This window comes from Merops nubicus, unplaced genomic scaffold (assembly GCF_000691845.1).
Source record: "Merops nubicus isolate BGI_N331 unplaced genomic scaffold, ASM69184v1 scaffold4405, whole genome shotgun sequence".
NCBI lineage: Eukaryota > Metazoa > Chordata > Aves > Coraciiformes > Meropidae > Merops > Merops nubicus.
Window position 1 is genome coordinate 644 of NW_008608813.1, and position 22,756 is coordinate 23,399.

At 38.6% G+C, this 22,756-nt stretch overlaps 1 protein-coding gene across 1 annotated transcript; it reads left to right on the plus strand.

Moving 5' to 3' along the window:
- Positions 1-1,806: 1,806 nt before the first annotated feature.
- On the plus strand, positions 1,807-19,312 carry RAD23B (RAD23 homolog B (S. cerevisiae)). Its single transcript, XM_008940360.1, has 9 exons — positions 1,807-1,882; positions 2,806-2,885; positions 5,385-5,632; positions 9,062-9,117; positions 12,912-13,039; positions 15,750-15,873; positions 16,526-16,653; positions 17,055-17,231; positions 19,089-19,312. The coding sequence occupies exons 2-9, from the start codon at positions 2,874-2,876 to the stop codon at positions 19,200-19,202; spliced, it is 987 nt and encodes a 328-aa protein (XP_008938608.1). The 5' UTR covers positions 1,807-1,882; positions 2,806-2,873; the 3' UTR covers positions 19,203-19,312.
- The last annotated feature ends 3,444 nt before the right edge of the window (positions 19,313-22,756 follow it).

Here is a 22,756-nt window from a genome sequence, read left to right on the forward strand (position 1 = left end):
CTGTAGTGCGTGTTATGGTGGCTACCCAAAGCACACACCCACACCGACCCCCCCATTCAACACCATTTCACAATATTCTTTTGAAAAGCAAACAGAGCCAGCAACAGATTCATCACCAATAACATGAAAACCATATTTCTTTGATAACTAGGAAAATGACAATCACAATCATGTTGAACATTCTCAAAATGGAATGGAGTCGCAGACTCTGGTGGTGTCAGAGTATTGTGGGGAGCAGCATAACTTCCCCAGGCAAAACCCAAATTATTATTTTTAAAAATGTCCTGGTAGTACCAGGACCACTTTGCTACTCAGTTCAGTAAGACATAAATCAGCAAGAAACCCCACAGAAAGGCAGTGTCCTTTGCCAGGTGGCGAAAGCCGATAACTCTGAGTTAGAGAGCAAGAGCCAGCAAACCATAAGATGAGGAGTACGGTACGTGAGCGCGCAGCGTGGCATCCGTCTCCAAAGCAACCTCTGGTAAGACACGTGCTAGCACTGCCTTCGCAAACTCCATGATGAAAATGCTCTGTTGAAGTTTTAAGCCTTAAAAGCAGTCAGAAAAGAAGAGGGTGATATTCCTTTAACAGAGTTATTCAGGCAATTAATCAGAGCTCTGCTTGAGCCCCACGTTGGGCACCAATAAATCTGCCGCGGTCTGCGATCAGGGCAGCCCCCAGAACCGTAACACCTGGATAAGAGAATACTGAGAGGATCATAGCAATGCCTATAAATATCTAAGGGGTGAGTGTAAAGAGGATGGGCCTGGCTCTTTTCAGTGGTACCCAGTGACAGAACAATGGGTGCAGACTGAAACACGGGAAGTTCAACCTTAACATGAGGAAAAACTTGTTCACTTTATGGGTGTTGGAGTGCTGGAACAGGGTGTGCAGAGAGGTTGTGGAGTCTCCTCCTCTGAAGATAATCAGAACCGACCTAGATGTGGTTCTGTGCAACCTGCTTTGGGTGAACCTGCTTTAGCAGGGGGTTGGATTAGATGATTTACAGCGGTGCCTTCCAGCCCTTGTCATTCTGTGAGCATCCTTTATCACCTCTGGAGAGCATTACAGAGTCTTTCTGGAGACTACAAGCATTGTGATATATGACAACTAACAGAGTGTCATTTGAGCTGTTGTCTGCGGGGCTCTGAAAGTGTGGTCTGACATCGGTGGTCTGCATAAGCAAGTAAGTAAGGCAAAATGGTATCATACGTAGGCTGAAAATGGCTATGCAAATCTCCAAAAATTACAGCGGTGAGGAAAGAGCTAAGAACTACCTACATGAAAAGAAAAACTGGACAGCTTACATAGATTTTTGCATTTCAAGGCTTCAGGTCATTCTAGTGAGTTAAGCCACATGTCATGGTGACCTTACCGAGAAATTGGGTATGACCTGAAGAGTAATGACTCTTCATTATGGTGAAGAAAGACACCAGCTGTGTATAGCATGTGTAGTCCCTGCACTAAGAGAAAGAACAGGAAGAGGTAATGGATCAGTAGATAAAGATGTTTTTTCCTCAAACTTCTCAGTTTTTCACTGGGTTGTAAACTCGTATTTAAGGGCTTCTTATGGAGAAATTAGTTATCTAATTTGATTGAGCAAGATACATTGTTTGGGAAGGGAACATGTTGCTCTGCAAGTGGTTACCGTGATGACTTTTGAAGAGTGATGGACTAGACATAATTAAGATATGACAAAACTAGTTTTTAGTAGTCAAAACTTAGATCAAAGTGTACTTAATTCAGTTTGTATTGTGAAACCTTTTTTTTTTTTCCATTAAGACTGTTTCTGTGCTTTAGGTGAAGGCTCTGAAAGAGAAGATTGAATCAGAAAGGGGGAAAGATGCTTTTCCAGTAGCTGGCCAAAAACTAATTTATGCAGGTAATGGATATACTGAAGGTACTGTATCTGAATCTACCTTAATTTTTGTTTTTCTCTGACATGTGAATGTTAAGCCTTCTAAAGTTTGTAAGTTGTATATATAAAAGGCTATAAACAGGTTAAAACCAAACACACACAAACATCCACTCACAAAATGAAACCAACACAAAAATCTTGCTAAAGGGAACTCATAATTTTGAATTGGAATGTGAGGCAAATTTCCTTTGGCACAGTGCTATCTCTGCTTAGGAAACATCAAAAGCAGTAGTATAACAAATATTTCTGCTTTTGTCTTTTTTTTTATTTTGTGCACCCCTCTGTCAGGGTAGCAGGATGTTGAGCGTTTCTAGGCTTTTCTAATGCTTTAGCCTTTTAAGAATACATTGTTAAATTCACAAGGCCACAAACTTGCCTAATGCAGATAAACAGTCTGTGATGGGGAACTGTAGGCGGTTTACTGCATAGGAAGGGCAAACAAAATAAAGAGGAAGGAATTTTCTTGTTATATCTAGAGTGTATAAGCAGGAATAAGTCAGTCAGTTAAGCTTGTTGTATGCTAAAGCCTTTCCTCTACATTACTTGTATCTGTGTTAAAGGTTTAATAAATCTTTCTCTAGATTTAGTGCTTCTCTTTCAAACTATTTGAAGTGTCTTCAACCCTTAAGGAAACGGCCTTCAAGTTAACTAGTACTGTGGACATCACAGGAAGAAAAGCTCTACTGCCCAAGCTTAATAGCCAAAATGCTTTTGGAAGAGTTAATAGTGTTCATAAATGTGCATAAAATGTCTTTATGGGTTTGTTTGTTTTGTTGGTTTTTTTTTTTTTTTTTAGTTATTTTTAATTCTGTTTGTATGAAGGAGTCCCAAGATGATCTAATGATCTGTTAAGTAACTTCTTAATTTGTACCTGTTTATTTTGCCAGGTAAAATCCTTAATGATGATACTGCTCTTAAAGAATACAAAATCGATGAGAAGAACTTTGTGGTGGTTATGGTAACAAAAGTGAGTAGTCCCTTATTTTTGAAAAGGAGATTGCATCCATTTAATATCTTTTTTCATTATATTGAGTGATTGTATATGCCTGTCCTTAAAACCAGTGGAATTTAATCATGTGAAAGTTCTGCTCAACAGTAAAAATAAATACTTGTGTGAACAGGTAGCAAAATATTACTTCACAGCCTAATTTGCCTGCACAGATTGTTGTTGCTGTTGTGTGCTCAGTGTTTACATTGAAGAAAAAACTTGACAGTGGCTGATTTTACTGCGTTTTCTTGTGTCTCTGTGTTCCTTTTCCAGTGATGTTCTTAAAAGGAAGAAGGGAATGTAGATAGTTTGTTACTAAAACCTCTGTACAGAACTCTCTCAGTCTTGCCATGTTACTTTTCAAAACTTGTGACCCTTTATTTGGTCAAGCTCAACAGTTTAAACCAGTAGAGGAAGGATATATATATGCCAATCAATAAAACTGAGTTTTGAGTGACTGCAACTGCAAATTAAAGGGAATGATTGTGATACGTATTTGAAGTATCTTTCAGTCAGCTATCAGATTGCTTCCAGGAATGAGGCCAGAAGAAAATAAAGCCTGATATTCTTTGCATTCTGGAGCCTTGAGATCTTAATAAGGCTGGCTTCATCTCTGTCTGGAGATACAAATTTAGTTTTGGAGTTAGGGGTCCTCCTTCTGACAAAGAAAATCTTACATTCAGTTGCCATTCCTTTCTATTCTGATATTGGCTCGTTATATTCTGCTTTTGAACCTAGCTGTTACTGCTGTCTTTCTGAACAAACAGTGTTCTTGCCTGTTGTTCACCTGGGAAAGAGGCAAGAAAACAGCTGCAGACGGGATTTCAGAGTGCAGTTCTCATTTTGTTTATAGCAGAAGTAACACAGACCTCCTGCTAATTGCAGTGCCTTAATATATTAAAGGACCTGTGTTTTGGAGTTGGGCATTTCCACAGAGTTACGGTCTTCTTGCTAAGTCTTTTGCTCAGTTTCCCTTTCCTTGATTCTTTTCTAGCTAAGACATGCCCTGTCATGTGAGCACAACTGCTAGCTTTGATGCTTAGACGTTTCTCAGTGTTTTTCTTTGAATGCTTCTTAAAAGTGTTCATTGCTGTGCCCATCATCTTGTAAGCTATTCATTCTCAGCCACTCCCTTCCCTTCAGACAAAAGGAGGAAATGTATTTTTCCTAGTTCAAGCAAATGTTGTCTGAAAGTGATTTACCTTGTATAAGTAGTTGTGTTTTGTTAAAGTTCAGCTGTTTCTCTTCGTAAGGCAGAGACAGGGGTCAGCCTTGTCAGTCCTTAAAGATACTTGTAGATAAGGTAATACATTGATACAGCTTTTAAAAACGTAGTTCCACACCCTCTAAGCTGGATGCTTACATCCAGCCTGGATCCATCCCACACCTGGAAGCTACATGCATTCTGAAAAGTGTAATTTCTGTATAATGACATTAATACTGCATCCAAGCAAAATTAATGTTTTCAACAGAGATATGACTAAATCACATCTATTATGCAAGTACTAACCACTCTAAATTTGTTGATGTAGATCTAGTAGTCCTTGAATCTGCTGGATTCTTGGTGCTCACTACAGTATTCGAGAATATGAAGTGTTATTTATATAGTGCTTGGAATGTAAAGAGCACATAAGTAAAACTTGTTGCGGGTTAAGTTAAAATTTTTTAGCGTCTGATTTTCCAGCAAATATCATTTATAGCAAAAGATGTTTTCTGTCTTTATTGCTTTTTTCCAAATTTGTTATGCCTGCCAGATGTCTTTGGCAACTGTCCTGGCTTCAGCTAGGATAGAGTTAATTTTCATGAGATGGTAGGAAGAAGCCATAGCTAGGATAACTGAACTGAACCAGCCAGTGGGTTTTTGGATACCATGCTGGCATCATGCCTGCTATGTAAACTTGGTGCCTCGTTTCTCACTTGCTTTATATATATTGTTCCATGACTATTATTGTTACTGTTGTTGTTACTTCTGCTCTTCTCTTGCTCTATTAAATTGTCCTTGTCTCAGTTGTTGGGATTTTGCCTTTTTCTCCCTATTCTTCCTATCCCATGGGGGGAGGGGATGAGGCAGGTTGTGAGCGAATAGCCTCACGGTGCTCAGCTCTCAGATGGGTCTAAACCACGACAACTGGTTTAATTTCTTCTGAAAAATGTGCTTTTGTAAAACACAAGGTTGTTTTCATATTTACAGTATTGCAGTCTGTAAATATTTAGATCGTATCTTTGCATTTCACATCATACTCAAACAGTGTCACTGCTTAGGTGTCTGAGTAAGTACTTCAGTGACACTTCCCGTTGCCCATTTAAAGACAATAAAAGGCGTTGTAGATATAACGTCTGGCAATGTTTTAATGTTGTGCTTCATGTTGAGGCAGCTGTGTCAAACACAAATGGTCTTGACTCGCCCGATGTATTTGCTATCACAAGCATGGGTTTACAAGCTTTGTGCTGTGCCTGAATTCTGCTGTCCTTCTATAGGCCAAAGCAGCAGGTGGAACAACTCAGCAGCCAAATGCGACTGCCCCTGTTAGCTCGACAACTGCAGCTCCCATACCAGTCACTGCACCAGTTCCTGCTGCTGCCCCTGCGCCAGCTCCTGCCCCTCCACCACCAGCACCAGATGCAGTTGCTTGTGAATCTGAACAAGTGAATGCTCCTACAGAAGAAAAGCCAGAAGAAAAACCACCTGAGGCACCAGCTGCTGTCAGCCCATTATCAACTGAGAGGTATAAATGAGCTTCCAGAAATGGCTTCCCTGTCTGCTTTTGTGCCTTATAATTCTGATTTTAGGTTGAATTTTCCCTTACGGTGTTAGTCCAATCATTTTGTCTGTTCTGCATAATTCTTATTCTTTCTTAACTGTAACTCCAGCCCCTGGCTCACGTGTAACATTACTGATGGTGAGAAGTGCCCTTCCCTGCTTACACTTTCTCCTGTAGGAATTGTGGTCTTTGAACTAAACTTGTGGAGTGGAGAGTTAAATGATTCAGGACTTATGCTCCCATTAGGCATTTCAGAGTTGCTGTTACGGACGTTTCTTTTTCAGACTAAGGTTATTCACCTGCTGAGGATATTCACAAAGCTCCTGAAGACTTGAGAGAGCTGTGCCCTGCCCTGTTAGTAGACCTCTGATTGCGTTTTGAGTCATGTTGGTTAGATTTGAACCGTAACTTCTTAGTTGCTGTAAGAGTCTCTTAATGTCTGGAAAGAGCTTTTTTTCCTTGCAAAATGTTGGAAAGCTTATTTGTTCTGAATACTCCTTGGCCCATCTGCAGATAATTGTGAAACCCGGGATGGCTTTGAACCTCAGTTGTCTACATTGAAGAAAATCAAGTGCATGTTAGAGGTGTCATGCCTGCTATGTATACACGTGGCCTGTGTATATGTGACTTTTGTGGCCATATGTGTCTGTGGCCATTTCCTTGCTCACTTTAAGGTGCTTAAGTATTGGACGGGATAAAAATGTTGTCAAGTGTAGTTTAATGGCCCTTGAAGTGCTGTGTAGCACCATGATTTCATTTTTCATACATTCATTTTGAATTTGTGTTACTTATGTGTTACTGGTACACAAGACATTAATTTTTGAAGTGATTGTATTTAAACACCATTGAATATTGATTCAATTTTAAGGAAATGAAAGTTGCAGTTGCCTAATATCTTGAAAATGTAAATGTCACAAATTTCTTGCACTGAATACCATAATTGATAATTTTAATTTTGGAATTTTGAGACATGATAAAACAAAATACAAATGACTACAATTTATCATTCAAAAAACTTTGAATTTTTTTAGTGTTAATGGATGGGTATTCGCTGCTCGTTTTGTCCAGCAGGTTCAAAGACTAGATTAAATCTTTGATATTGAAACAGTGCTTTCCAGGTTTTCCATTTACCAGCTTTTCCAGGTACAGATTGCAGTATTGTGAAACTGCAGAGAGGGAGCCTCAGTATATATACTTAACAGGGAGCAAGAGAATAATTTCACAAATACACTGCAGTCACCACCTGCCTTGATTTCAGTGAGTGCTGTTTGTTTCTGATTTACTTTAGAAGTTAAATTACTAAGGCTGGTGGAGATTTACTGAGCCATGGCCAGGCAAGCTGGTGTCCTGTTTCACCTTTGATGTTTTTCAGTTGTAAATCTTACTAGTCATAGAGGCTAGAGAAGGATTCTTGTTACAACAAATTGTTTCTTACGTAGAAAAAGTGCATCTCTGTAAATGCCTTGTTAGATTTCTAGTGGCATCTCTTGAAAACTGATTCACATTAATTTGATGATCTTGCACTTGCTGTTAGGAGTTGCCAGCTCTGGGAGACTGATGGATGTGAGGCTGCTGCAGCTCCATGTCCCCATACACATCAAGTATAAAGACAGAATGTGTATTCCCAGTACTTACACACTATATATGTGTACCCATATATATGGCTGGCTGCACAGGTCAGCACAGGCAAAAACAGCACTCAAGCCACTGTACAACACCAACACTTGCACACTGTTCCCCTCTCACTTAGGGCAAGGCTCACTGTGAAAAATACATACATACAAACATGCAGATGAACAATATGAATTTCTCTGGTAGCTGACCTTAGACAGTCTATTCAGATAGTTGGCCCCGAGTTTTTGATACCTGGGCACATGACTGCCTGAGCCCTGCCATCCTGCCACCATTGCTCATGCTCAGAGTCCCTTTGCATGCATACTCGTGTGCCCGCACAGTGTCCATCCAGGAACCGGCTGTAGGCGTGCACCAAACCTGGTTGCTAGTCCCTAGAACCCCTGGTCTCCCAGCTGCCTCATTCACAGACACACAAACGGGTCTTTCTGCTGTCTGGTTGAGGCCTGTGACCTTAGAAGGCAAGAGATGACCCCCAGACATTACGTTCTTTACAGCAGCTCCTCTCTTAGACCCTCTGGTCTCTTCAGCAGCTGACTGACTTACGGCTGTTGAGTACCCAGCTCTAAAGGATCTCACCCTACTTGGTGGAGTCGAGTTTGGTGCTTGCTGGTGTTTCCACACATGCCAGTATGTGCATCCACACAGAATGTTCACGCCCTGTTCTCCTTGGTGACTGACACCCCAGGCATGAGCTCCCTTGTAGCCCCTTCTGCAGTCGGTGGCTCCACAGCAACATGTGTATCCCCGTGACTCATGTTTCCATGTTCAGGTGTGAGCACTTAAACTTCCATGCACGCACATGAATGTAGAATAGAGAGACTCCTCAGCATGAAAAATAGTTAGAAATGGAATTTATTTAGAGGGCAGGATGGACTAGTGATCAGGTGCAGGTGCTGTTCACACGTGACTGGCCTTTTTGCTCCTCTTTTTGGTTTCCTTTCCCGTGCTTTTCATTTGCAGGATGGTTTGAAGCTTCCTGTTTCCTTTTGCCTGCCTTTTGGTTCTTCCCTCAGATGTCTCATCATACACAATCCCCATGGGGAGTTGTAGCTCCCTGTAGGCAGTACTTCCCTTATTTGTAAGGAGACCTGGAGAGCCTCTCGCACTGACCCATCGAGGGTGTCAGCTCCCTGGCAGAGGCCTGATACTTTAAGTTGCAGCCCTGGGAGGAACCAGAAAAGGGGCACCCTTGGCTCTGAGTTAACTGGGGTTCCTCTACCTGGTGCTGTGCCTCCGTTTTCCCCAGTGCTTGTGGATGTGAGCCTCTAATCCTTTAATTTAACAGCTTTGATAACTTGAGATGGAGTAACTGCAAATGTTAGCAGTTTATAGTCCCAGAAATGTAGGATACTGAAATCTTACTAAGTGCTTGCCACTGCTCTCCTTGGGTCCTCATTAAGGTTAAACCAGTGACTGTGGGGTAGCAGTTAGTGAGACTGCTGTGTGCTTTTGAAAATCCACCTTCTCCCACCCTTCAAATACCCAAGCAAGCAGATGGCTAATCCCTGAACAGATGGGCCAGAGCCAGACTACTGGGGGCGAAGGGGAAGGTTGGCCTTCTGTTAAAAATGATAGCACTGGAAACTTGTAAAATCTGGTCTCACTGTACAAACCAAGAGAGCTCTTTGGAAAGTTTTGTTGTTTTTTTAAGAAACAAAAGGGTCTGTTAAGAGTTACAGGTGCTGCCATTTTTTTTTTGAAAAACAGGAAGTTTTCCAAAGTTTTGTAATTACCATTGCACTTGTCTTCATCTTGCAGTACAACAGGTGACACATCTCGATCAAATCTTTTTGAGGATGCTATAAGTGCACTTGGTAAGTGGAGTGTTTTTTTAATGTAGACGTTATTTTAATGCAGCAGAAACAAATGATGGATTAGCAGATGTTGACATTCTCTTCTCTGTCTGTCATTGTTAAAGTTGTAATTGAAAGTACTCCTCTCTTAAGACCTGAAGTTGGTATCATAGAACCAGCATCAAGAATTTTTTTACTGAAGAATATTTCAATTCACGCATTTTTGTATAAAAGGAACGTCCTTATTGTTCCCTTTTTTTGCCCCCATTTGCCATAATTTATCTTCTAAATATTCCATTTGAAGTGGCTTGAATAGAAGACTGGACATAAATATGTACGTGCTGTTGTTTTCACCTATGTCTCCCAGTGTGCAGGTCTGATAAAATGGCTGCCTTTATTAATCACTTTTTCTATCTTTGACAGTACTGTCTTTTGACACATTTAGATTAGAATTAGAAATTCACTAAATGTGCTGCTGTCTGGTTTGAGGAATGAATGCCTTCATATACTTGCCTAGTCAATTCAATTTTCTTTTGAAAATATAAATGTCTTTGTTTATCAGTGGAATAAACAGGGTAAAAACAGTTTCAAGTTCTAGCCCTCATTTATGCTAGTTCTGGTAGCTAGGAAATTACTATGAAACCCATAACTCCATACTCCTACTCTGATTTTTTGGAGGGTGTTTGTTTTTGTTTTTTAAAAGCATGGCAAATTAAGGCCTGGAAGTAAGGGAGAGAGTTTTTCTCTTTTGTCTTATGTCTGTAAACATTAAAGTGCAGCTTGGTACAAAATGTTAAACTAATTAAAGAGCTTCATTTCTATTTTTGTATAGGGCTGTGTGAATGTATTGGGGGCAGGTGTTGTGATTAAGCCGCCCAAGGTGTTTTAGGAGCAGTACTAGTGTATTATGTGTATTGGTGGAAGCCACCAGCTTTAGTCCATCTAACTGCAACTTACGTCTTACGACATAGGGGTTTAGGCTGTAGAAATGTATGAGCTGGTACAGCTGACACAGGGCAGGAGACAACCAGTTGAGTTCTTTTACACTTTTAAAGGTACTGCTGCTACCACAGGTGCTTCAGGCTTCATTAACCGTTCATTATATCTTATTGGCTAAGTCATTATAAATACTCATGTTAACAATAATAACCAACAAAGTTAAGCTGGTGGTCTTGAATCAGTTATCTTCAGCATTAGAAAAAAATAATCTCCTTTCAGTCTTGCAGGAAAATCTCACCTCACGGTCTGTTTAAATGAAAGTTCTTTGACAGGTATCTGACACACTAAATTCACATCTACCTAACAGTTTAGAAATAACAAGCATAGAGTGTAATTTCCTGGGTAAGCATACTGCAAGAGCCGTATGCCCAAAAAGCTTTCAAAGGCAACAGGCATGAACTCTGTGGTACTTTTTCTTTAGAAACTGTTTTAAAAGGCATTTTCTTGCACGAATTCATGTAGTATGTTATTACGTCATAAGTAGGATCCTAGGCACGTTGCTACTGATTTGCTTTTGTTCTCAGTTAGATGCACTGACTGAAAACTGATACAACTTTGTGTGCTCCATGAGGAGCTGCATGTCTTGCAGTTCCTGTGAAACCATAGCTTAGGCCACTCCAGTGAAAGATTTCTTTAGGATCAAGAATTATTGTGGGCAGTGTGATAAACTGGATTTGAACATTAATCTAGCCTTAAAATGTTATTTGCAAGACAAAAGCAAAGAGCTGAGTTGGGCACTGAATGCAGACTTTCCCAGTAGCGCTATTTAGAGATGGGCCTAAATCTCTCTCATGACATCTTTGGTGTGCAATTCCTGAGTTGTCATATGTGCGATTCCTGGTCTGTCTTTTGCACAGCTTGTGTAAGTAAGCTGTATATGGATAATGTGTGCCTAAATTCACAGTAATTTCTATTTCCTGGTTTGTCTTTTAATCATAGCTTATGTTGCAGTCTGCCCAGAGCAAGTCAACCTTCCTGCATCTTTTCTTTTTTCTGTACCAAATTTCTCATACTGTTCTTGTCTCTATCTAGTTTATAATGAAAAGGTACTACAGAAATGTTTAAATAGTAACTAATTGGATCAAAAGGTGTTCTGTCTGCTGTTTATCTTGATGAGTTTGTAAGCAATAGTAAGGGTAATGTAGTGCAGTGTAAGAAAGAACATGAGCAGTAAGAGGAGCAGAATCAGTGCGTTGGGATGATTGCTGGCTTGGTTTTTTCACTCTGAAGATACGTACAGAAATACATATCTTTAGAGCAAAGTTTAGATGAGTTTTTTAAAGTCTTTGGAAAAATGTAGGAAGATGTAAAATTATTGATTTTGTAGTTGTATATGCAGATATGAATCTACCATTCCTTAAACTCACGTTGGTGCTGTTATTTTGAAGTCTGAACAATAAAGACACAAATTAGTCAAGAGCTGTAAACACATTATTTGTGGATAATGCACAAGTATCCTTGGGCTAAGGATGTTTTATTATTTGTTCTTGAGTATATTGCCCTCAGTCATCCATCCACTGGTTAATTAGAAGTGTTCTTTAAAAATCAAGCAATGTGGTTGTGTTGGTGTTGGCTTGAGTTAAACAACTTTTCCCTGAGGGGATGAAATTTGGTATTTTATTATTTTAATTAAGACTTACTTCTCTTACCAGAGTAGCTACAACTGTATTTGTTTCACTACTTTTTTTTTTTTAATGTGCTGTTTTTTATGGTGACTGTTAATTATTTGACCTGTCACTAACTTGCTAGTGTTACAGAATCAGTAGCATGGTTCCACTGAGACCAGAAGTACCTTTATCCAAAGAAGGAGCTGTTATTTTAATGCCTACATTCGGTTTTGTTTTGTTTTGTTTTTTCCCTCATGTTTTTGTGGGGGAGGATAAACTTTAAGATGGCGCTCAATTATAATTTATAGTAGAATAATTACTTTTTGAATTGTTAAACTTGCTGCCTGCTTTTAAGGAAGGGAAATAAACTGAATTACGGAAAGAGACAGTAATTTCCCCTGCAATACCATTAGTGTAGTGATCAGTTGTACTTAAATTGCTCTGTATCTAGTGTGTGTAACCTTTTGTTTTGATGGCTGCAGGTGTGGGCTAGTTTTAGTCCATTTATGCTGTCAGAGTTGGAGGATTTGATGTGATATATGTGTAGTCAGGTCTACATTAATTAAATAAGCTAGCTTGTGCTCCCAAACCCTCACTCAGGTCTTGAGTGTCTTCCCTAGATAGACCCTTACATCTTCTGGCTGACTTGAGTTAGTACATGTTAAGTTGCTGAAAGGACTTTGATCATCATCACCAGCATATAGCAATATACGGTTGTAACTTAGTCATCACTATTTATCACCTGCCCCACCACAGCAGCATAAAGTCTTTATCTGGAAAAGCCTCAGTGGCTAACAGTTTGACAGGAAGATTGCTACCTAGAAAGTTTAACTTCTCTGCAGGAGACTTTTCTTGATTGAATTAGGAATTGCTTATTAGCTGTGAGGATGTCCTTGACATTAGATGAAGGCAAACAGAGAGGTTCTTATTTCAGTTATGAGTACAGGAGTATTCACAAGTACTTCTTTTTTCAGTAGAAGCTTGCATTGCGTTCATTACCCTCTACTATTCTAATCAGATGCATCATGAAACCACCAGTATGTATTTGGAGTTAAAATCAACAGAACCATGGCAAGCATAATATGGATTATTCTTTACTCTTCAGTGAATTACTCAGATTTGGGTAGAAATGAACTTTGTCCATTAAAACTTTTCTGTGCTTTTTTTTTTTGCCATATTCCTTTAAAATCATGGTCATGTTACTTCTAGTGACTGGTCAGTCCTATGAGAATATGGTGACCGAGATCATGTCAATGGGCTATGAACGAGAGCAAGTAACTGCGGCGCTGAGGGCCAGCTTCAACAATCCTGACAGAGCAGTGGAATACCTCTTAATGGTGAGCAGCTCTTTACCTACGCCTTGTTCTTTCACTTTTTGTTTTGTCCTCACTACAGGAAAACTTTAGCTTCAGTGTACTTGTTATTTTGCATATTATCCAGTCAGTGAGAGCAATACATGGTCATGCAGGAACATCTTTAAGCAGAGCATCTGGAAGGCCAAAATATGGATTTTGAGAGTCATAATGAGTTACAGGAAATACCGAAGTAATTTCTAACCACCTTTATCACTTCATTGCTCTTATTCTTTGTTGATTTGTATGGATTTGTGTGTAAAGTATGTCCAGTTACAGTGGTAGTTTTAACTGCCAAATGGCTGGTGCAAGGAATGATTGTGTGTCACATCTTGGTGACAGCATTACCTGTGTTTTTGTATTAGTATCTATCACATCACAAAAAGTTATTTTTTTGAATTCCAGTCTGTTGTTCTTACTAATAACACACAGAGTTTCTTGAAGTGTGCTTAGTTTAACTGGTGTTTTAATTAAAGCGGTGTTTTGGGTAAGAAACAATTTCTCATTTGATAAATGTAGTTTGAAGGGTGAAATGAACTTCACTGATGTGGAAAGAAATAGAAGAGTAGCTTCACTTTAATGGAATTCTTGTGAGTTGTTTTAGGGCTATTTGGATTACTTATTGTCATATACCTTAATCTGACAGGTGAATTGCAACAATGCTTGTTGCTTAGTCAGTATTTCCAGTGCGTTTGGTTTTCATGTACCATTTTTAAACTGATGTGAGTTTTTCTTGTACCAGACCTGAACTTAATTAATTTCTTGAAGCCAGATATCCTGAACCAGTCATTGCAAAATATATATGGATTGAATTTCTGATAGATAAATAAGAAAACTGGCATCTTTACCTCCAGTTATAAAACTTTCCTTTTGTTAATGAAATTTTTCTTCAGCAGCTACACCTACAAGTTGCTGGCATGCTCGCTTCTTAGTTAATTCTGGTTCTCTAAGGAGCTTCTTTCTCCTTAGTTAATTCTGATTCACTGATGACCCTATTCTTTGACCCTCTGTTTTACCTGCCTCCAAACCGTTACCAGTGTTACCTTTTATATAATCTGCAGAGTGAGGATTAGGATTTTGAGAGCTGTTTAGTGTATACCACTGTCCTGGTGTTGGAGAGAAAATGTTCGTATACATGCTTAAAAGGATAACAATTCCTTCAGTGAGTCTTGAAGATTCCACTTGTTGTGTGTGGTTCAGAGTACAAGCTGTTCAGCTTCCATGGCTTCATGGCTGAGGGTCTGTATGTGATCCTATGTCCTTGAGCTGTGTTCCTGGAAGGAGATCTCATTTCCAAAGGACATGGTTTGGTTTTCGTGCCCCAGACTCATATTTGGAGGCATTTAGATTCAGATGTCTGTTTCACTCAAGGACTTCCAAACCCATAATTAGGAATGAGTAACTATCTTTTCCCCACCAGTCAGACAATTGGTTGCAGTCTCTTCATTTGGAGATTTTTAGGAAACATTTCTTTACCGAGAGGGTGGCCAAACACTGCAACAGGCTTACTAGTGAGATGGTCGGTGCCCCAAGCCTGTCAGCGTTTCAAAGGCATTTGGACAATGCCCTCAATAATAGGCTTTAACTCTTGGTCAGCCCTCAAGTGGTCAGGGAGTTGGATTAGATGACTATTGTAGGTCCCTTCCAACTGGAGCTTTTCTGTGGTGTAAATTCCTTGGGCTGGGCCTGATGTGATTATTACCCTGTGGAGAGCAATGTTAGCTAAAAACTGCTCTGGTGCTAGATTAAAGACTAAACAATTTTTTAATACACCTTAAGGCAAAAATGGCCTTTTTGCTGGCCAGGCAATGTTTACATTCAAAATTAAAGCATCGTTTACTGTTATGTGGCATTCACCTTTTTCGGGTTCCTGTCAGGCAAATTCCCTTGCTTGTACCAACAAGGCTTGTGGTCACATAGGAATCTGTCTTGGTGTCTGTCCCATGCCAAGCTGCCTAAGTTTCTAGGCTTCAGGGAGGAAGGTGGAAAGGACAAATCTGGAGTTCAGTGACAGTGAGGAAAGCATGGTTAGGGTGGGAACTTTGAAGGGTTCCGTGGAGTAGAAAGGTTATAGAGTAAGGTCTTTAGATTTGTCAGCAATTAATTCCTATATAAAGTCATTTGAACATGGAAAATAAACAAAATGAAAGTTAACTGTTTAACTGCTAATATTTGATAACATGCAGGCCTATTCACACTTAAGATACAGTAAATGACAGTTGTCAGCATATTGTGTTAATGAAAGAGATCCAGAGAGCAGTGTTTTATATCTCTTAACTTCTTGCCAGATTGTATGGCACCTGTAATCTGTTAGAACTGTGTACTACAATTGTAACTGTAACATAACTCTATTTGCATAACGCTATAACATAATTTAACAGTATATTAGTTTTTTCATTCATATCAAATATCTTAGGATTCAAAGCAAGTAATTTCTATATGGAGTAAATGTATTTTAAACTGATGCAGTGCATGCTTTACTACCTTACTACACAAGCCACATATTTTTCTTGTCAAAAAAGTACTTTTTTTCCAGTATTCATTCATCTGTAAATGCCTACCTATGAAAGCATCTTGCTCTGTATTTGTAGTGAAAGCAAATGTCTTTTCCTTCATTCTGAAAACTAAATAATGCATGCAATACACCAAATTTTTTTTAGCACTCTGTAGGTAATTATGTGAACTGTGGCTTTAGGGTATTCCTGGAGATAATCAGGCTGTGGCTGAACCCCCTCAAGCAGCAAGCACCAGTGCTCCTCAGTCTCCAGCAGTGGCAGAAGCAGTAGCAACTATACCTACAACTACTAGTTCGTTAGGAGGTAAGAAAGGTTATATTTGAAAGGCTGTGATAAACATGCTGTTAAGCATTCTCTGCTTCAGTGAATTTAAAGTTCATTCTGCTTGTAAACTGATCAAAGTGAGTTGGATAAGAGCTGCAATGTGGAAAATCCAAGTGTGGTACTTACTTGGAACAAATGGTTTGTTTTATGTGGATATATCTAAAGTTAAAGTATGAAGTTTCTAAAAATGCTGTGAGTTTGCACAATTCCTATGATGCAGTGTATTCTGGATTTAAATACAAGACCACAAATGTGGAGGGTCTTGTGTTTTCGCTCACGGAAACTCTGGCTTCCTATTTCTGTGGCTAACTGTGCACTGTTGACAGTGACTGTACTAATACGTTTAATAAATGCATTAATTTTTAAGTTAGAATGTCAAGGGAGAAGTCTGCAATAAGGCCACAAGATGTAGCACCTGAGAGATCTGTTCATGACCTAGGCCTCCTCACTCAGCAGTGCAGCACATGGACAGAGCTGGTGCCTCCTGAAGAGAACTCTTCTGTTCTTTATTGAAGGATGTATTGTCCCCTTTCACGCCCTCTTTTTGTCTACAGTTGTAGTGTCAGTAGGTATTTCATTAAGAATCTTGGTAACTTTTAAAGACCCCATGTTTGTCTCATTGATCTTTCAGGACATCCACTTGAGTTTTTACGAAATCAGCCTCAGTTCCAGCAAATGAGACAAATTATTCAGCAAAATCCTTCTCTGTTACCAGCACTGCTACAGCAGATTGGACGAGAAAACCCTCAACTACTGCAGGTGAATCTGAAAACAAAATAATGCTGCTAATTTTGGTTAAGCTTTGCTAGAAAGGGATATGTTGATGTCAACTGGGGTAACGTGTCAATAGCAGATGCAGTATTCAGTTGTTGGCTTGCCAGCAGTTGTTGCTGTACAGAACATATTTTCCATTATATTAGAAATGAGTCTGTCTCTTTATGAGAGATGCAAAAGACATCAGGAAGAGGGAAGGGTTGCTGCAACTGAACTGAAACATGACACTGCTTTTATTATGGTTAGATTTAATAATTTTTTTCTGTGCACTTATTACACATTCTTTTGAATACTTAATTTACTGAAAATAAATACTTGCCTGTTGGCAGGCTGAAATATGCTTTGTTTCAATATGTTTACTTATTGTATTCTCCTGTGCATCACAGCAAATAAGCCAACACCAGGAACATTTTATTCATATGTTGAATGAGCCAGTTCCAGAGTCCCGCCAAGGTTTAAGTGGCAGCGATGATGGTGCCAGCACTGGAGGAATAGCAGAAGCTGGAAGTGGTCATATGAACTACATTCCAGTAACACCTCAGGAAAAAGAAGCTATAGAAAGGGTGAGCCTTTCATTGAAATGCTGCTTGGCTCTTGCATGGGGTGTTGTCTCTGGTGAATGCTTAAGACACGTCTTAATTTAAGCTTTGTTTAAGCTCAGTGGTTCTTCATCATTTTTGATATTTTATATTTGATATTTCCTGTTGTAGTAGATTTATTTCAAATCCTGTCTCTTCTTGGTTTATAATGATTGAGTCTAAAAATCTCTTGGCTCTTTCTTACTGAGAAGATGCAAAGCCTTTTAAGCTGTCAGAGACTGTCTGTAATAGTTGATGATTGAAAGGGTTTCCCTCAAGAATGGGAACTTGGGCAGCAATTCCTCTTGCAAAAGCCTCAGACAATACTGTTCTAGATTGTGCTGTGATAGGTTTCCAGGTACAAAGATGTGTCTGCATGAGCACTGATTGCAAAGTAATATAGTAGCAGCTCTCATAGTTGACTAGGTTAAGTTGCTACTTAACCCAGTTATTTGTCCACCCTGAGAATTAGTTAAGTATAGCTTTTTAAAAATACAGATAAGCATGTCTATAAAAATTATACTTTGAGGCAGTACGTTGCATTCATAAATACTGTGTGTAACACTGACTAAATATGGATTTGCATAGATGGCAGCACCTCTGAGATTTTTCTTAGAGCAAAATGCAAAGACTTATGTCATACAGTGGTAGTGTTTTTATATATAGAAGAGAACATTTTTCAACTGGTTAAGCAAAAGATTATGTAAGGATCATCAGAAAAGAACAATTAAAATATAGGTATCAATTATCTACATATCAAGGAAATTGACAATTAGTAAGTCTAAGAAAACTGTTTGTCTGTGTACTTACTTCTTCACAGATCATCACCTCTAGTATGCTGCATTTCCTTTTAAAATCCATTTTATGCAGTACAGCATTACTTCTACAACCTGTTCTAAAAATCCAAGAGAGACCCATGTGCTTTTTCCTCTTTCTGTGAAAGGCACACATCAAAAATGAGGTGTCTTAGTATTACAACTGACAAACTCATGCTGTTTTTTAAGCATGAAATTAAATATAATAATGGTTGATAAGGGGTAATAGAGCAGAATTTCTCACAGAGACTCAGTCTGCACTATGTGTAAAATACCTTGCAAATCCTGTGAGGATTTTAAAATCTCCAAATATTTGTATCTACTTGCCTTTGGCTAAAACAAAGATTTGTTTGCTGAGTGTCTTTAAGTGCAGGCTAAACCCATTTCCCTTGGCACAATAATAAGATCTTTTATAATATTCTCATCCCTTAGTGTCACAGTCTTGTGGGCATTAATTAGTTATTTGGCTTCTGAAAATTGAGATGCTCTCAATTTACTTTTCGTTGCTGCAAAGTGTAGTCATTTTTTTAAAAAAAGTGAAAGTCCAGTTGGAACAATGTAAAGTATGTCTTAATGTGATGTGTTGAGTTACCTACTAGTGATGGCAGACTGTGAGCTTTTGTTCCAGGCAGTTTTTGTTAAAAAACTTGAGCTTTGTACAATGTCTGGTTTAAAATGGGCCTTACTTTGTATTTTTTTCTTCTGCAGCAGTGAAATGTGCTGTTAGTTTGTGACATTACTGTGACCCAAGTCTGTTTTAGTGGCTTACTGTGGCAGTGAAAGAAAAGTAGCGTGTTTTGTGGTGCTTCATTAGACTCATTCAAATAACTTTTTCAAGTGAGATTTCTGTTTACTAAAGACACAGGCAGTGCCTGCTCACTCTTTGCTCACTTAGAGCTGTGTTGAGCTAGGCAGCAAGGTTTGTTTCAAGAAGGCAGTAGTTGCTTAGGTAGCATCTCAAGATGCTAGACATACAAAGAAGCTTAATATACAAAGCACACTTTCTAAACATGTTTCTTTTTTTCAGTTAAAGGCATTAGGATTTCCTGAAGGACTTGTGATACAGGCTTATTTTGCTTGTGAGAAGAATGAAAACTTGGCTGCCAACTTTCTTCTACAACAGAACTTCGATGAAGATTGAGAAACACTTTTTCTATTTCACACCTCACACCAGTGCATTACACTAATTTTATTCACTGGATTGTCTGGGATATTTTGACTTACATCCATAATGCTTGGTGTATGGTATATGGGGGTGGAGGAGGAGAAGAGAGTATATGAAACAAAGCACAGAAAAGGGGATGCATGTCTGCTTTAAATTAGCAGATGCAGAAAATCACACGGTGTAAAATAATATACAACCAAAAATCGGCTTCTGCAAATAATTAGCTCCTTCCATAAACTGTAGGTTAACTTTTCCTAGGTTTTCAGTCTTACTGTACTAGTTCAAGAAATGTAGTGTAATGCCCTTTTCATCTTCCTTTCTATTTAGTATTAGTCTTGAAAGTATCCTGTGCTACATAGATTCAACAGCGTGTACTTCGTGGCAACACTGGATCGCAGCTTTGTGAAATCTAAAAGATCTGAGCAAATGTAAACATGAATGCCACAATATGGATAGTTATTTTGCTTTTTCAGATGTGCTGAAGTATTTCAAGAAGCACAGTATTTTGTTTAAAGCTGGATTAGAACAATGTTGGCTTTCTTTTTTTTCCCAAATGAAAACCCATTTCAGTTGAAAACCAGTATATCCTCCTTTGACTCTCTCGAATGATCTGAGAAGCCATACACATACAGGTAAAATTGTTACCCTGTTTACAGCTTTTCTTCTTGGAGAAAAATGATAGCTGTCGAATTAGTGTTCACTTTAATGTTAGGTTACAGTAAAAATTTTAAAAGCAATAGCTTGTATGTTTGGTTTTGTTATATGCCAGCAAAGAAAATGCAAGTTTCATTTTTGCCCGCTTTAATGAAACATCTTCAAATCAAAATTCACCTTCCTACCTTTGTTAAACCATCTTACAATACAGTTGTAAGCATCTGTAGGTACTGGTGTTCTGTTGCTCTTGAGTAGATTGCAATGACCAAGTTATTTCTGTTCAGAAAAGACTTTTTTTAAAAAAAAAAAAATTCTCTTTGAGGAACTTCATAATTTGAGATAACAAGCAAACAAGTTGTTCCAACCCAAAAGAATCTGCACTCATGCCTTTCTATTGAGAGCAAGCTCTGGTGGTAGAATTTCAAAACTTGCTTCTTGAGATCTATTTGTCAATTATTTTGTTTAGTCGTCATAAAATGTAACAGTCTTGCCTTTAATGTGCATTTGCATTTAGAGACCATTTTGCCCATCATTGCAATACCAGCAATGAAAACAAATTCTGATTTAATCTGAAGCTTCTATGTTCAACATTTCCTGAACACAGCTTGGGGATTTTTTGAGATTTTACCATTCTACATCATTTATCTGGGTTACAAATTTGTCTCTACAGTAACCAAGAAAACATTGTTGACAGCACTGAGCTGTTGTACTATTAATAGTATTAATGATTTAGTGGTACAACTGAAAAAAGCATTTTCTGCTTGGGTTGTGTATCAGAAGATTTAACTGTTTAACTGCTACTTAAGCTCGAAGTGGAAGTCAGGTCTCCTGAGAGAAGAGAGCAAGGAAGACTGAACCGTTTATATTCACATTCTGTTTCTACACTGGTTGGCCATAGTGTGTCAAATAATAATCTTCATAAAATAGCGAAATATATTAAAGCCTTTTACTTTTTTCTTTCTTTCCTTAGACATTCATGATGTTTTTCCAGTTAGTATGTGTTTTAATTATTCAGATTTTATTCTTTCCAAATTTCATAGTGTAATGTCTAAGTGGTGATCAGTAGCACAGCCCAAATCTGTCAACAGGGAGTGTGGTAGCTCTGAATAGAAAACAAGACTTCCATAATGCTTTCGTTTTAGAGAGGGTGGTGTTAATACCTGAGTTAGCCAGGAGCAGCAAAAATGGGATTCTCAGTATATTTATGGACTGGAAGAGATGAATTTTGATTTAACACTGTGCAGGCAAAAAGGGTCTATTAGTTATCTGTAAAAGGACCAGCTGCCAGGTACTTGAAAAATGCCAAATTGATATAAGGACTTCTTGAATGTACTTTACTACCTAGCTAATACCTAACTAAGACAAAAGCTTTTAGTTTGTGGGAGTCTTCTGTACTGATCAAACCGCTGTCAGAAATAACCGTTCTTTCTCTAGGAGGATGGGGAGTAAAGCAAAAATGTCTGTGGGTGTTTCAGTCTGCTCCCTCCAATTTAATTCTGAAATGTTTACTTATTATAAATGTATTTGAATTAAAAGACTATTGAGCTTGGTCTTTTTAAAACTTGTAGCTTTGCTTTTAACTTTGTATGCTGAGAGATTGAGGGGATTTATAGCTGCTGTGGTTAAGCCTTACTAGTAATTCTGTTCCCATTTTTCAGCACTGGAACAGTGCTTATGGGACTTGTGACGAACGACAGGTGTCTGAGCTTACAGGCGAGCAAAAACTTACCTTTTCAACAGGGGGATACTTGACAGGGAAACTTGTGTAATTTTTTGTAGTTGTTGCCAAAAGTGAAGAATGTATGGAACTCATTCATAGTGTTGGGAAGGTAAGTGTGACCTGAACAACTTCTCTAGGTTGTCTTGGTGTTCCGTGCCTCATTTTCTACCAAGCACTGCCAGGGGTTGTCTGCACAGAGTGATTTTCAGCTTGTATCCTGCAGATCTCTTGGGGATTTGGGGAGCAGTCTCCTCAGGGCTTTGTGAACAGCAGCTAAGAAAATGAAGTACTTCTTCCTAAGTTTTGTTACTGGAGTCCTTACCTTTGTTGTAAAACTAAGAATCTACTTAGTGAAAAGCTATTCATGATGCACTTTTAATTGGGATTAAAAAAGTTACTCTGAAGTCATTCTATAGTCGTCTATTCTTACGTCCTCTGTACAGCTGCATTTTAATACTATGGTTCATTAACCTTTTCCAGAATCCTCTTGTGAATATAGTTACAACCCAAGAGACTGGATTAATGATACGCTTTGCTTTTACCACACTAAGAGAACTTCCAAGGAAATGTGATAACCACTCACGAATTCTAACCGTGGCTCTAATTTTGAAGTGTTGGATTGAGTTTTACTTCAAGAATACACATGAATGAATGAATGAATGAATGAATGAATGAATGAATGAAGACACAAAGCCAAGTCCTCAAACAGTGTAAGCAGATCGGTTGCCTCTGGTTTTGTTGTATACTTCAGTTGGTTTTACAGAGATTTGGAAGCAGGCATATTAATGTTTAATTTTTTTTTTCTGATTTCTTTCAAGCACCACTCTGCCTGTGTGCAAACTAACCCAGAGTTTCTGCACTTGAAAATTCTGTGTAATTCAGTGGAAGCAATAAGGTGGGAGTGAAGAGAGAACATCTTTGACAGTAGATATTTTAGTTCTTCTTCCTTGTCTGGTTTCATATGCTGACAGTGTTCAACACACTATCTTTTGAAATATTTTTTTTTAAACTACAAATATGCAGTTATGAAGCCACAAACTAAAAAATTTTGTGACTTTTTACTAAAGTACCCAGAACAAGTAGACTTATTACACCTGTGATGGAATGATGTGCAGTAGCAATTTAATTAGTATCTTGTTGTGGTTTGAGGCTTGGA